This window comes from Heterocephalus glaber, unplaced genomic scaffold, assembly GCF_053883595.1.
Source record: "Heterocephalus glaber isolate CG9 unplaced genomic scaffold, H.glaber_assembly_v1.0 deba00001531, whole genome shotgun sequence".
NCBI lineage: Eukaryota > Metazoa > Chordata > Mammalia > Rodentia > Bathyergidae > Heterocephalus > Heterocephalus glaber.
Genome location: NW_028258329.1, coordinates 12,827,512 through 12,843,857, shown reverse-complemented (window position 1 = coordinate 12,843,857; position 16,346 = coordinate 12,827,512). Strand labels below are relative to the sequence as shown.

Genomic DNA, 16,346 nt, shown 5'->3' with positions numbered 1-16,346 from the left:
AAAATGTAGACAGGTACATTGGGTTTTTGGTGGAGACAAAGTTGGGCAAGACTCACTGGAGTTTTCAAAATAGTTGTACCTAAAAAGTTTTAAATCATATTTTTATTTTACTGTCTCATTTCAAGAAGTATTTTGAGACAGTTTTAGAAATCTTGCAGCTATATCATTGAACAGGAAAAAAATGAAAAATAAATTACAGTATGAAATTGAAAGTAAAGCTTGTGTACCAAATAGGCCAGTAAATCATGTTGGGTTTTATCACATTAGAGTTGTGGTGATTGAATGGTTATTACATATTGAACTCCATGAACTTGCACCATCTGAAAGGAATATTAGAGTCAAGCCACAGTTATTTTCTAAGTGTATCTCTAAGCACTTTCATGATCCATCACTGAGAATGAAGTTGATCTTTAATATATCTTTAGTACTCATTATTTTCATTGGCTAATTTCAAAGGCACTCAACATATTTTACTTTAGTGATTGTTCCAGGATTGTGCTGGTATATTTTTGACAACTTGCATGGATCATATTGCATCACAGAATATGTTGGCATTAATATAACTAAAATCTCTGGTTTTAATGTATTTTCTTGATCATATTCTTAGGTTCATCAAGGCTTATAAGAAATTCGGTCTCCCTCTTGAACGGTAAGCTCAGTAATCTTTTATCCTCTTTTTCAGTCTTAATATATGGCAGGTGGTTCTTTTGGCAGTATTTTTTAATTTAGTAATAATGCTGGGAACATTTTTTTCTGGAAATATCCTTTTCTATACATTGACATGTGTGTGGGGGGTGTCCCTCTCTGGAAGTTTGCAGTAGAGACAGACCACCCAGAGGTTCCCCCTCAATGAGGGAGATGAAGCAAGTGGATGCAGAACTACATAGTGCACAAAGTGGTTTCCACGAGAGTTCGGGTGGCTCCAGTGGGAAAGAACATGTGCAGTTACTATTTGCATTCTAGTTCTTAGACTTAGTAATGTTGAAGGAGGTAGGTTGTTTGTGATTTCAAAATCTTCTACTAATTAGCAAGGTGTCGTGAAAATTAAAGAACTTGCCAACAGTAACAAAGAGCTTAGCTGTTAGCATTATTCAACAAGTATTGAAGTAATGAATTCAGAAGTCAGAGTTTAATTGATGGCTCTATTTTACATAGATAAGTATTTTGCTATGTAAAAAATCAGCAGAACGTCCTTTAAATAGTAGCACTGATGTAAAGGAAATGTTAAGTTCCTGATAAAGTTCTAGAGCTGGTGGAAATTCCAAGCCTGTGCTTTTTGTTTTGTTCTTCCATGTAGTACGGAAGTGGTGATGTGTAATAACTCACAGCACAACTGAAAAGTACTTCTTTCCAGGCTGGCTACCCAGAAGTAAAATGCTTATCTTTTCTGTTTTAAATATCTTTGACCCATAACTGTAAAAGCCCGCAGGATGTGGAAAACCGGGTTTGATGCCTTCAGACAGCCTGATTTTTAGCCATTGTGTGCATGGGCTCTGTGTGACTTGGAGACAGCTGAGTACTGTACTGCACTCCTAGGAGCACTGCAGTGAATGAAAGTGGATGCGAGAAAGGAAAGTGAACACAAAGAGGCAAAATAATGCCAAAGTCTTTAGGCACTGTACTTGCTAACAGAAGCAGATAGCCCGTTTATCTAATAAGGTTGTTTCTCTGATTTTTGGAATTACTTGTGGAATATTCCATGACACAGGTCTTGAAAATGAGTGCCTTATCTCTTAGTGACTGTCTAAGGATTGTGTTTTTAAAAACATTTCTTTTTGGTGCTGGCGATTGAACCCAGGATGTCACACGTTGTCCAGCGGTTCTTGTTGGAGTCTTTGACCTGTGAAGGAAGGCAGCAAAAGTGTCTTTGTAGAAACAAGCTTATGAGAGACTATTGGAATCTTGTGTGATGTTTTAAAATGTGGACACCATGTCTGTATTCATCATCCTCAGGCTGGAGTGCATAGCACGTGATGCTGAGCTGGTGGATAAGTCTGTGGCAGACCTGAAGCGCCTGGGTGAGCTGATTCACAACAGCTGTGTGTCAGCAATGCAGGAATACGAGGAACAGCTGAAAGAAAACGCTAGTGAGGGTAAGGCAGCAAGTCTGCTTCCATGATTCTTCAGGATCAGGTGCTGTGGGTGGGTTTTCTTTACCAAGGGCTTTTGAAAACTGTACTGTACCCGACACACAGCTCATGCTTTGAGGTATGTATTCTGAGCTGTCTTTCTTTGAGCTCAGTGTTCTGAGATGCCAAAGACCAGCTATCCACAAATGAAATGGATTTGCAGAAGTTATAGATCGATGAGCAAAATGAAATGGTTTCTTGGGGCTGGGGATTTAGCTCAGTGGTGCTGCACCTGCCTCGCAAGCAGGGTCCTGAGTTCGATCCCGGGTACCGCCCCCAAAAAAGAAATGGTTTCTTTATGTTGGTATGAAAGTGTAAAATTGGCTTGACTGAAGTACAGACCTGAGGGTCAGCACCAAGTGGATGCCTCTGTATTTAGGTTGCAAGTGAGGGGTCATACAGACATCATTCTTTGGCTATACATATAGTACTGGTAAACTGGCAAATGTAAATAATTCAGAGAAATAATTGAAATAAATTATTATATGAATATTTTAAAGATTTTTGTTAACATTGAGATTTTCATGCCACTGGAATTGGTTGTACCTGGATTGGATAAGTAATATGTTTTCTTTTAGTCCTCAGAGAGTTTTTGCCTGGCCTGTGTGGTAGCTTAAAAGGAAGAGGTATAGGGATGCTTGTAGTGAGGGAGCTCCGAAGTTACCCTTAGAGAAGTGAAGAAGGTGCCTTTTCCAGTCTATGGTTTATGTGTGCCATTTCCCCCATTCTTTGTTCCTGTTTACTCTGCTGGGTAAGGCTGCCCTTCAGAGGCTCTGTTGGGGCCCAGGCCTGGGAGGCAGCCAGCTTCCTAGAATTTTGGATTTGGTTTTTCTTAGTTACAAGATCTTCGACAAGACATATCCTTATACCTCTCTTTGTGGGCAGTGGTATGATAGTAAGCAAAGGGTTTGGATGATTAATTGAATAATATTATATAATATCTGGCTTGTAGTTTCAGCTGTTATTAAGAAATGAGTATTTGTGCTTTGGTATTTTATTTAATTTTTTTTATTTTTAATTTTTGGTCCCGGGGATTGAACTTGGGACCTTGTGCCTGCAAGGCAGGCGTCGAAACCACTGAGCTAAATCCCCGGCCTGGTATTTTATTTTTAAGGGGTTTTTTTTTGGTACTGGGGATCGAACTTGGGTTGTTGCACCTGCAGGGCAGGCAGCGGGACCACTAAGCTAAATCCCTGGCCCTTTAAGGATATTTTTAAAATTAATAGAATTAAAAAAAAATTAATAGAATTTAAGAATATTTCAGATACAGTAACAGCTTTTTTAAGGTGAAGTAAAAAAAAACCTTTTAAAACTTACTTTTTGTAAAAGAAACTTAAATAGCTTGAATAGTTTGGACAATGATATAAATATGTGCTTTATAGCATCCAGAATACACCCAAAACTAACTTTAAACTTAGAATGTTTCTTCTTTGTAATTGTTTTGAATAAATAATATTTACATGGCTCAAAATTGAAGGAACATGTATCCCATTTTTTCATCTTTTTTGAGAAATTTTAAAATACACGTTTTTTACAAAAAATAGTACTTTTCCATTTTGAACACAAATCAAAGGTAGTGTAGTACACACACTACCATGTTCCTTGCTATTTCAGTCTCATAGTTTCAGAGATAACTTCCTTATAACAGTTCTTTCTCTCTCCATCCCTTATTTTTTTAATGCATATTCACATTCTGGATCTGACTGATTGCTTCCTCTTGGCAGAGTTTGTTTCCCCTAAATTTATATTTTCTGTAAACTGGTTATTTAGCATATTTTGAATCCAGACTGAAATTTCAGTTTCCATTGGAAGATTATTGATATTGTTCCTAAAAATATTAACATAATTATGTTTTATTCTATATAATATATATTCACTTCAAAGTAGTAATACCAGTCTTACTATTATGATCCAAGCTCTCAAATGCAAAGTTTGATTTCCTTGCTTAGTTTTTTTTTATTAGAATACATCTTACTCAACATTTTGTCTCAAAATACTGTATTTTAAAATTATTTGAAGTTCTTTTCTGTGTTGGTTAAATCACCAACTTAATTTGCAGACTCCTGTTTTCATTTATTTTTAACTTTTAGGGAGTCACTTTTATTTTAACTTTTTTGATTGTATAAAACATTTACATAATCCAAAGTTAAAACTGTAAAACAGGGTTCATGTGTAACATCTTGCTCACATATTTACTTTTCACTCCTGTTCTCTTCTTCCTTCAGTCATCATTCCTAGTAGTTTTACATTTATTATTCTATTGCTTCTTTTTAAAAATTTAAGTATAATGTGTGTGTTTCTCCTGTTACTCACAAGAGAACATACTTGATTACCTTCACATCTAAGAGATCATCCCTTCTTTGACAATTGCCCAGTATTCTACCATGTAGATAGATGGTAATTCATCTTTTTTGTTCCTTAGTAATGAATATATGGTTGCCAGTCTTTTGCCATTATAGATAAAGCCACAAAGAATAAATGTGATCTAATGAATATGCTCTTTTATATCTCTACCAGCAAGTTTATGGTGTGGATTTCTAGAAGTAGGATTGCTGGATCCTGAGGGGAAACATGTATATACAGGGTGATCAAAAAATACAGGGAATGTTTACATGTTGAAAATTCATTCCAGTAAAAAAACATACGGCCATTAATCCACTTGACTTAAAACATACTTATCCCGTCATTCTTGCCACTTTCTGAAGCAGGTAGTTCTGGACGTTCTCTTTCCTGAATATCTTTATCAGATGTGATAAAAAAAATATGATGAATGCTACTCCTTACTACCACCCAGTGGAAAGGGACGCTTGTAAGAATGTCTGTCTTATTCACTGGATCTGGCACTATCCAAATTCTGGCTCTTCCTCAAAGACAAAATGACCACGAAAAGTATATGTTTGGAATTGATTCATGACCTCGAGGCAGCCATGACAATGCAGCTAAAGACACTCTACTCGCAGTATAAGACTCCTAGCACCGCTTCAGAAAGTGGCAAGAAGGATGGGATAAATGTGTTTGAAGTGAGGGTATTATTTTGAGGGGCATCAATGGCAGTGTCTTTTATTGTAATAAATGTTCAAATCTAAACATTTACTGTATTTTTTGATCACACTTCATATGTACTTTGCTTTGATATTGCCAAATTCTCCTTTATGTATCTGGTGTCATCTACATTATCACCAGTAGTGTTTGTTAGTATCTGTGTACAAGCCTCACAAATAGTATATATCGTTAAATGTTTGCATTTTTGCTAGCCTGATAGGTGAGAATGAGCAAAATCACACATTTCTTCTAAGGGACAACTGTTTTCACATATTTTGGCATTTTTCTGTTGAGAATAGTTTTAAACAGGTGACATCTTATGGATTTCAACTTGGACTCTTTAGAGTGATGGGGTTTTATTTGTATTTTTAAAAATTTTTTTGTACCGGGGATCAAACTCGGGACTTTGTGCTTGCAAGGCAGGCAGTGGCACCACTGAGCTAAATCCTTGGCCCATAATGGGGTTTTAATTTTACTTCTAGGATCATTATAATTTCAAGTATAGATTAAGGTAAACTTTTCATGCCAATCTTTGTGTCTTATTCATCTTCTTGTTGCCGAGACACAGTAGCTGACACCCACAAATGTGAGGAGAGATGTATTTGGGCTCCCAGTGTGTTAAGTTTCAGTCCATAGTTGATTGGTTCCAGGATGGCATGGCAGAGGGGCATGGGGGACAGGAAGCAGAGAATCAGGGCAGGAGCCAGGAAGGGAGATGCAGCCTTTGTTGGCATACCCACAGAGACCCCCCTCTTCTGCCGACCTCACTTCCTAACAGCAGTTATCCAAGTTCTTTGGATTTCTTATCCTTGGAAATGTTTGGAAGGTTCTACACCTTCCAAAGGTCCCGTCTATGATAGCATGAGGCTTTAGGGGGACATGTAGATATAAATCATAAAACTTTTATCATTTCATAGTGTTAGGTGGTAGTTAACACAATCCCATACATTTTCAGTAATGATGTTTTGAAGATCAAGTGTGAGTCATCTTTAAAATACTTGAGTTTTTAAAACTCTGATAATGGGAATGATAGGAATACAGAAGGAATAAACTTCAGCATTAAGATGATATCTTCAGCATCTTTTTTTTTTTTTTGAAATTGAACTTAGGACCTTGCTCTTGCAAGGCAGGCGGCGGCACCACTGAACTAAATCCCCGGGCCAGCATCTTCTTTTTTATTAATTTTATGACAGGAAGATTAAAGCACAATTATAAACATCGATGTATTAAAAAACCCTAAATGTTAAAAAATAGAATTATTTATTTTACAAATGTTAATTGAGAAAAACTTTTTGTCTTAAGGATTTAAGACAGACTTAATAGAGTTCAGGGTTTGGTGATAACATGTTTTCTGTGAAACTTCAACAAGCTTTCATCTAAGGAATATAAAATTTTATTCTTTAGGGAAAGGTCCTGGAAAAAGGAGAGGCCCGACAATCAAGATATCTGGAGTTCAGGTTAATGTGAAATCCATTATCCAACACGAAGAAGAGTTTGAAATGTTGCATAAATCTATCCCTGTGGACCCTGAAGAAAAAAAAAGGTGAGTGTTTTGTGTACATGCATGGACGATACACACTGGAGCTTACAATTGCGTGGTGTCATTGTCTCTTATAACATCAGAAAGGTCCCTTTGTAATGCCCTTCTGTTTGAAACCTCTAGATACTGCCTAACCTGTCGGGTCAAAGCTGCACACTTTGATGTAGAGTGGGGAGTGGAGGATGACTCTCGCCTGCTGCTGGGAATTTACGAACATGGCTATGGAAACTGGGAGTTAATTAAGACAGACCCAGAGCTGAAACTGACCGACAAAGTAAGTAGCTCTGCTAGCGATTTCTAAAAGATGTGTTGTATACTATTTTTACCTCAATTACTTGTTTTTAACTCTTTGAGAAGGGGAGATGAGATTGGATAGTAATACAGTAGAAGTTCCTGGGATTTATTATCCTTGGAAGTGTTACCATCTTTGGTGGACTGTTTCATGGACAATAAAAAGAGAGACAATAACCAGGTGAAATTTTGGGATAATTCTAGGAGAAATCTTAAAATTCTCATACTTATTCTAGGTCAGATCTCATTACAACAAATACCAGGGTAAATTTATTAATAACAGCATTCGTTGGCCTTCGTTTTTGGCCATTTGTTTAAAAGTGCATTTGAAACAACCATATTTCAGTTCTACACACAAAGAATGAGCATCACCTTGGTATTTTTGTAGTGGAATTAAATTGTGCTTCTCCCACAAAATCGAGCCTCCCACCCTATCTGCTGCAAGTAACAAGGCCGTGGTTAGAGCTATAAGCAAGGAAAGCTGACTGACTCAAATTTAGTTGGATTCGCTCCGTGCTGTGCTCCTAGCAGGGCTTTCCCTGGCACGTCAGAGTATGCTCATCCCATCTGGGTGTAGGAGGGTGACAGCACCCTGCCACGAGCACTGAGACCAAATGCAGTCTGGCCCGAGCAGTCCAGCTGTGGTGGCAGGGACTGGATCCTGTCCTGGCATAGCTCAGTTCTCTCCGGCAATGCTCTAAGAAGCATTTTCAATCTAAAACAAAGCTTTAACCTAGCTCCAGGGATTCCCTGCTCCTGGAAGGAGGAAATCCACGCCGGCTGGGATGCTCTAGCAGATGAAGCCACAAGCCCCTCCTACCTGAGTTGTTCTACCCTGTTAACAGCACAGGTAGGAGCCAGTGGGAGAGCTGGATTTCTCCATCCCATTTTGTAAAACGAGAAAGGCTCATGAGGGATTTTCAGTGACTGGGAGCCATGAACATGAGAATAGGATCTGAGGCTTTATCTGTGTTTTGGGTGGTAGGGGAGGGAAAGGACAGTTCTGAGCTCTTTGTTGTGTTTATTCTGATTCACTAACCAGGGTGTGGGTGGTGGCGGGTGCTTCTTTCCCTTTCCTGTCGAAGATTCTGCCCATGGAGACAGATAAAAAGCCTCAAGGGAAGCAGCTACAGAACCGAGCGGACTACTTGCTGAAGCTGCTAAGGAAGGGCCTGGAGAAGAAGGGGGCCGTGGCGGGCGGGGAAGAGGTGAGTACGCTGCAGCTGGGTGTTCTTCAGGGGCTGTGGCTCCATCACTGCAGAGCTGGGGCAGAAGAGACGCCCTCTCTGGGCACTGTGCACAGCACTGCCTGGTCATGGCTCTTACTGATTTGCAAGCTTCATGATGATGGTTTGGCTGGTAAGAGTAGAAAGACTCATTTAATAGTTAACCTCGACGCCTTGGCACCTTTCTTCCAAATCCCATTTTCTTCAGATATTGCCTCAAAATAATCCTCATTTCTCACCATTGCCACTGATCCAGATGTACCGATACTGTTTTTGGCTCCCTCAGTTTTGGAACATGATTCCAGTTAGTGTTTAAATACCTAAGGGTTTGCCTATTGTTAGATTTAAGTGGGCTGCTTGTGCTGGGGGATCCCAGCAGTATAATGGACAATTGGAATCCATAGTTTATTTCAGAAACTGGACTTAATTATGATTATCTTATTGACTCAGTGGAAAATGCTGACTGAGTTGCTAATGAATTCATCTGAACTCTATCCCCTTTTGTTTCTCCCACTTACTAGCTCAGGGCAGGCCTAGAAAGATGGGTGTTGCAGTTAGGAGATACTGTAAGCTGTGTTCCGTACTGGCAGCCTTTGTGTGTGCATGTCCCTCAAGTGCGCTCAGGCTTTGTCGCCTGTATTAGTTGCCTTGTATGAATCAAAGAAATTTTATTTAGAAAGGTCACCACAGTCCCGTTCCTTGGTGTCTTTTGAATAATAATGTCTTAAGGACTTAGTATCATTCTTCAGAGAATGTGGTGAGTATGTTACATATTAGGTCCAGGAAGACAGATTGGATCATGTTTATACTTATTTTAGATCACTTTATTATATTTGATTTAGTAGATAAACTATTTTAACCTTTTCCTTATTTTAAGATGTAGTTTGTTTCCAGGTTTTTTCAGTTTATCATCTTTAATGTTATTTTTAATTGTAACTTTATACATAAAGTATTTTCCTCCCCTTTTTTTAAATTTTAGGTCTCGGATGAGATGAATTTTAGGTTTGGGGATAAATTTCAGCCTTATTCATACCCAAACCCAGAAGCAATAGTTTCAGGGAATACAGATGTTTTTGTGTGGTTTAGGATACAGATAGGGCCTACAGGGTTTATTTTCTTTTCCTCCAGATAAATTTGGTTGCCCTCTTGATTTTGCTGAAAAAAAATTTTTTTTTTTTTGGTACCAGGGATCAAACTCACAACCTTGTGCTCGCAAGGCAGGCGTGGTGGCACTGAGCTAAATCCCTGGCCTTCTCTGAATTTTCTTGTTTTGAATTACATGGATGCTACTCCTTCACAGCGTCAAAATGTTACTTGGTTATGCTTTTGAAAAAAGTCTTCATTTGTAGTTTTATCATCCTTTTCCTTTTCTTTCCAGGCCAAATTAAAGAAGCGGAAGCCTCGAGTAAAGAAGGAAAACAAAGCACCCAGATTGAAAGATGAGCATGGAGTTGAGTTTTCCTCACCCAGACACTCAGATAATCCATCAGAAGAGGGAGAAGTGAAGGTATGAGCTGATTTCGTTGGGGGTCTTGTCCTTATATTTTAGCTCTCTTGTGCCAACAGGTATAAAGTCCCATGATGTGTTTGGTTCACATGTAGACTAGATAAAGTATACTGTGTGTATCTTTGCTCAGTCTGTCAGAGAAGAGTGTAGTGTTCATTTAAGTCAGCAATTACAAATTCATACATAATGTCAGTAAGTAATGAGAACCACGAAAATTTTAGTGATAAATGGCTATTGACACTTAGCTTCAATTTTGGGAGGGGGAGCTGTGGAGCTCATGCCTAATAGGAAGACGGTAGCTACCAAGCAGTTTAGTGGATCCAAACAAAAGTCCTCTGTGGGTCAGGTTTGGCCCAAGTCCTACCAGGGTTTTATGTATGTATGTATGTATGTATGTACTGGGGACTGAACTCAGGACCTTGTGCTTGCGAGGCAGGCGTGGTGCCACTTATTTATTTATTTTTGAGACAAGGTCTCCCTATGTAGTTCAGGCTGGTCTTGAGCTCACTGTGTAGTCCAGGCTGGCCTTGAACTTGTGGCGATCCTCCTGCCTCAGCCTCCCAAGTGCTGGGACTATAGGCAGTGCCATCACAACCAGCTCTACCAGTTTTTAGCCTCTGGTTTTGAGTTAAATGAAAAGTAAATCGGTGTCATTGAATGTGTTGTTTCAGTGAGATGCAACCTTATGGGGTTTTATTTTGTTGCTCTTAAAGTGTAGCTGTACATTTAGATTAGCTCCAAGAGGGTCAGCATGGGGGGAAGGAACTAGTATGGATTTGAGTCTACATGGACGAACTCATAGACTAATAATCTTACCAGTTACTAGCTGACTGGATAGAGATACAGTCTCTTCAGCCTCAGTTTTTTTCTGTGTATGAAATGGGAATGATAATGCCTTTTCAGGTGGGGTGCAGTGCTGGTGATCAAACTCAGGGCCTTGCACATACTAGGCAAGTGCTGTACCACTGAGCTATACTTCTAGCTTAATAATGCCATTCTTAAAGCATTGCTGTGAAAACTAACTGAGGTTACATAAATAAAGCGCATCTGCCTGTGTAGGCTTAACTGCTAGTTAATACTAGAGAGTTGAGAATTGTGCATGTGGGTGTTTATGTTCTGTGTTTGGAAACAATTTTCTAGAGACACAATGAGCCATTGGGGGCAGTGCTACTTTTTCCAGAAAGTAAATAAGTAAATATAAAGTTCATAGCAAATATTCATAGCCCTATTTGTTTCCTAGGATGATGGCTTAGAAAAAAGTCCAGTGAAAAAAAAACAGAAGAAGAAAGAGAACAAAGAGAACAAAGAGAAACAAATGAGTTCCAGGAAAGACAAAGAAGGGGACAAAGAAAGGAAGAAGTCAAAAGATAAGAAAGAGAAGGTATTGATGCCATTTTACCTACAGAGATACCCAGAGGTTAGAAGGTCCTGTTTAGATTTAGAAATAGAGTGAGGTTTGAGTACCCTGATATAATTGTTATGTGAGTTTATTCAGCAAGGAAGGGTGGAGCCTTATAGGGCTGCCTGCACCCTTCCTTGCAGAGACAGAGGGAGAATTTTGCAACTTTGTGGCGTTCTTTAGCACAAAAGGCCTTTATTTGATCTTTTATTGCCTGTTGCGGGGAGAGCTGTGGTGTTCAGAATGAGATAGGACAGGCATAAGAAGGCCCACGTACAGGTATCTACTTGGCGTACGTTGTTAGATTCGTGTTAGAGGAGCACAATCCACAAATGGATTTGGATATTTAAAGGGTTTAGGATTCCAAACAGATATTTTCCAGAGTGACTGGAATACACGTGGATAAAAAGCCTTGGTATTACATAGACTTCATGTTGGGAGTTTTATGAAGTTCATTTCCAAGCACAGAATTGGTGCAGTATTGCGTGTTTGCTTGGTGACTTCTAAAATCAAATTTTGCAATTAATCTTTGCCAAAATGAACAAATATAAATCTGCTGTAATTCTCCCATCCAATGATAATGTTTGATTTCTTATTGAGTGGCTTTGAAACGTTGCTCTTTTTTTGTTTTTTGTTTTTTTGGGTACCGGGGATTGAACTCAGGACCTTGTGGTTTCGAGGCAGGTGCTGGAACCACTGAGCTAAATCCCCAGCCCTGGAACGTTACTCTTAATGAGTTTAGGTACAAATATAAAATTAAAATAAGATGGGACCATTTGGGTACCCTTTTCTCCCCACTGAGCAGTGTATCATAAACAGCTTTCCAAGTTGATAAGTAAATGTTGAGATAATTTTTAATGGATAGGATTTTGTTTTGGTGCAACATATTGCAAACAGCATAAATCTCCTGTATTGAAATTGCTTTCCAATTTTTATTGTTGTAAACAGTACATACTGTTACACATACCTTTGCATTTTTGCTCCTGCAGAAAGACATTCTTGCCAGGCATATTGACTCACACCTGTAATCCCAGCAGTGTAGAAGGCTGAGGTAGGAGGATCCCAAGTTCACCCCAGGCTGGGCGATAGTGACCTAGTCAAGAACATAAAAAATAAAAGGGCTGGGGTTGTAGCTTAGTGCAGAGGCCTGGGTTCAATTCCTAGTATTTGCCCTACATCTTATCCCTCCGAAAAATCCTTTCTTTTTTTAAAGTGAAATATTTGAGCAATAAAGGCACAAAAACAGTTCAGCAAACATCTGTTATTTACTGCTCCGATATTACCAATGTTTGTATTTTTTTCATGGTTACGTCAGCTGGCTTTTTTGCTGAGCAATGTATTTTTGTATTTCATAAACACATTAGTAACTGCTGAAGCTCTCATCATTACTGTTCTTTTGTGACTTCATTACGCCTTCCCTCTTCTCCTATTCCACTACTCTGAAGTTGGTGTGACACTTTTCTATCCATGCTTTCATGCTTATAAAATTCATACTAGGGCCAGGGATTTAGCTCAGTGGATCTGCCACCTGCATCGCAAGCTCAAGGACCCGAGTTTGATCCCCGATACCAAAAAAAAAAAAAAAATTCATACCATATAACCACAAAGCATACAACATGCTGCATGTTTTTAAATGCTCCTACATGAAGTTGTTGTATATATACTTCTCCAACCTTTTATTGTTTAATTTTGAGATTTGTCAACGTTGATTCATGTAGATTTCAGTCACTTACAATAATTTAGTGAATACTATAAATTTCTAGATCAAGGATAAGCTGTTAATAAAAATGACTTACATGATACTTTAGAAGTTCTGCCAGTTTGCAGTCTTAACCTCTTGGTGACATTTTTGTGCATTTTCTAGATGAAAGAATAGAAGGCCCCAAGTAGTGTCGATGAAATTGAAGTTACAGTTATGTACATTTAGAGGCAGAAGTGGGGAATATGTATAAGTAAGCTGTTAATCTCATAGGTTTGTATAAAGTAAAGCTTTCATATTTACCCTCTGTAACAATGCAACAGCTAAGAAGTAGAGATTGCAAGGCAAGATTGCATAAGTGACAATGACTCCTTGTAACTTTTTTTTAAAAAAAGCCTAAAGGTGGTGATGCCAAATCTTCAAATAAATCAAAGCGATCTCAGGGTCCTGTCCATATTACAGCAGGAAGTGAACCTGTCCCTATTGGAGAGGATGAGGATGATGATCTCGACCAGGAGACCTTCAGTATTGTAAGTCTGAAGTGTGGGCATGCTGGGGTCTGCACCATTGTGCTTGCTGTACTGCTGCCCCTTGAAGATGGAGCCAGAGCTTCGGGGAATATGTGTGTTGGTATATTTTTTTGGAATCACATCATTTCGGGTGCCTAAAGACAGTTCTGAACCAGGTTGGCAGAAAGAGATTTTCTTACTTGTTCTCTAGTGAGGAAGAAGTTAGGGACCCGATTTCATGTCTTGTGTTTGCAGTTGAAATGCCTCAGAGGCATTTTGGAATCAGGAGTATTCACTGAGCTAGCACTTAATGAGTGTTTTCCATACCAGCCTCCAGCATTACCATGCTGAACAGAAGAAAACTATCTTTGTAGACTTGACATTTGCATAGGGGAGAGCGCTAACTGCATAAATCATGTTGGTGCTCCTGTGATGGGGGTGTGGAGGTGGAGGCCCTGGGAGAAGGGGATTTGACTGAGTCAGCAAGGGTCAGGAAGGCTCAAGGAAGTTGTTTGAATTGGATCTGGGAGGAAGAGTAAAAGGTAACAGGACAAGAGGGCGGGGAGAACAAGCCTAAGGCCAGACAGCAGTGTGCACAAAGGCTGTGTGGCAGGAGCACTTAGAGTCCATGCATAGATTTATTTGTGCTGCTGTCCTCCATGCCCTGCCCACCCCTGTGTTCTCTTCTGCCCAGACTTCCTAAGACCACACTTCCCTAGAACAGCACATCAGGCTGAGAGAGAAACTGTCTCCTTAAGTGGAAAATACTTCTGCCTGTGGCAGCAAGCAATAGACTGTTGACCCTGTCCTGTGGTGTAGCCTCCTCTCTCTCGGCTGCCTTCTCTGTATTCTCTAAAACCTCCATGCTATGTGTGTATATTTCTTTGTGATTATTTCAGTTTGCACAATTCTCTTCCCTATGAGGTTTCTGAGGGCAGGTATTGTGCTTTGTACGTTGTCCATTTAGGTGCTGGAAGTATATCAGTCAGTGAGTGAATTGCGTAAATGAATACATTCATTATATAGCCAGCTGTCTGATCTGTTTCCCAATTCCTCCACAGTTCATTGTTTATAGAAGAAAATAATACTTGATACTTCTATGGCACCATTTAAAAAAATGTACATATTTATAAGCCAGGCACAGTAGCATGTGTGCATAGTCCCAGCTACTCAGGAAGCTAAGGTAGGAGGATTGTTCTTGATTATTGAGCCCAGGAGTTTGAAACCACCCTGAGTAAAATAGCAAGAACTTGTCTCAGGCAATCAATATAGGGTCATTTAATCTTGTTTGTATCTTTTTATTCTTGTTTGTATATTAATGAAATCTTTAAAAATACAGATAAATTTCCAGGGATGTAATAGGCGTTGGTATAGATGTTGTGAAGTTTTGTCTCATCTGAAGTTTTTATTACTTCGTATAGGGTTGAAGCCTCTGGTATTTCTTACTCTAAACCCATTTTCTTTCTTTGTTACCTCCCCGAAGTAACCATGATTCTGAATTTGATTGTTACGCTTATGTGTCATTTTAGATATTTACTACTTACCTCTGTTTGGCTGGGCCCGCGTAAACAGCCAGGCACTGTTTGTGTGCTTTGGGTGTGTACAACAGTCTTTGAGGTGGCTTATCTTCACTTTACATATTAAAAAATAAGGTGAGGGCTGGGTATTTAGCTCAGTGTTGCCTTCGCCTGCCTCTCAAGTGCATGGTCCCAAGTTTGATCCCCTGTACCAAAAAAAAAAAAAAAAAGTGAAAGCTTGAGTCTTTAACCACTGTGCCACGTAGCCTCCCATGTCTCCATAAACAACAAAGAGCATTGCTTTCTATATTTTAAAACCATACAAGTGGTAGGGGCTGGGGATTTAGCTCAGTGGTTCCGCTGCCTGCTTTGCAAGCGCAAGGACCCGAGTTCGATCTCCGGCACCAAAAAAAACCCCCCAAAAAACCCCCATACAAATGGTACACTACTTGTACACTGTAACTTGCTTTCCCCCTCACATTTTTGTTTTTGTTTTTTTGACATAGGGTCTCACTAAGTAGCTGAGGCTGGCCTCAACTCACAGTGATCCTCCTGCCTCGGCCTCCCGAGTGCTGGGAATACATGTGTGCTCCACCATGCCTGGCTCCCCTTCTCATTTTGAGATTTATCCAAGTTATAGTATACATGGCTATGAATTAAATACTTTCTGTTACTCTTATTTTATGACTTCCATAATTCATCCTTATTTCTGTAGGTGGACATTGGGGTTTCCCCAATACTTACTAACACAGATAGGCTGCAATGAGATTATTGCAGGTGTTTTCTTGTGCTCCTGTGTGGAGGCTTCTGTATGGTATGTGGCTGGACCAGAAATGCTAGGTCACCCATAGGTGTGCACATCTAGTGTGTGGGTGGTGTGTCTTTATTTTGAGTCCTTTTTTATACTTGAAATTTAACACTGAAAAATGCATAGATCATAAGTGTGTAGCCATGGGAGTTAACCACAAAATGATAGAAATTTGTAGAATTTTCAGTGTTACAAAATTTAATGATCATGTATACTGTGATTGTGCTAGCTACTCAGTGGCTGATGACCATATCCTACAATTCTGAGAAATTTTCTTGAATTATTTTGTAATAATTATGCCTTCCCTAAGTCCTCAGTTTTGTCTTTATGCAGTTCTTTGTTTTGGGCTGTTAGACCCTGGATATTAATCTCTAATTTTGTCTTTTTAAACTTTCCATTTTGCTTTTTTACTTTCTGGGAGATTCCCTCAACTTTTATTCCCCTTATTTCTTCTGAATTTTTCATTTCTTTTGTTATGTTTCATTTCTAAGATCTTCCCCCCTTTATAGTTCTTTAAATATTTTTATGCTTCTCTTTGTTTCCTATCATTCATGTTAGAAACTTTCCTCAGATGTCTTTGGCAATCCTCAGTTGCTCCTCGTGTCTTAAGAATTTGGGACTAAACATTTATTTTGGACACACCAAGCCAGTGGGTGGGGTTTTGATTGCTTACACTCTA

The 16,346-nt window shown here is 39.2% G+C and overlaps 1 protein-coding gene across 6 annotated transcripts in view; it reads left to right on the top strand.

The window, feature by feature from the left end:
- Chd2 (chromodomain helicase DNA binding protein 2) overlaps window positions 1–16,346 on the top strand; it is a 145,517-nt gene that overhangs the window by 106,396 nt on the left and 22,775 nt on the right. For all 6 annotated transcript variants that reach the window (XM_087188349.1, XM_087188346.1, XM_021264781.2 and 3 more), the window contains 8 exons: window positions 608–649; window positions 1,954–2,093; window positions 6,576–6,714; window positions 6,835–6,985; window positions 8,088–8,210; window positions 9,607–9,735; window positions 10,976–11,116; window positions 13,229–13,363. In XM_087188349.1, the coding sequence (XP_087044475.1) occupies window positions 608–649; window positions 1,954–2,093; window positions 6,576–6,714; window positions 6,835–6,985; window positions 8,088–8,210; window positions 9,607–9,735; window positions 10,976–11,116; window positions 13,229–13,363 (1,000 nt within the window). The remainder of the gene's footprint in view (window positions 1–607; window positions 650–1,953; window positions 2,094–6,575; window positions 6,715–6,834; window positions 6,986–8,087; window positions 8,211–9,606; window positions 9,736–10,975; window positions 11,117–13,228; window positions 13,364–16,346) is intronic.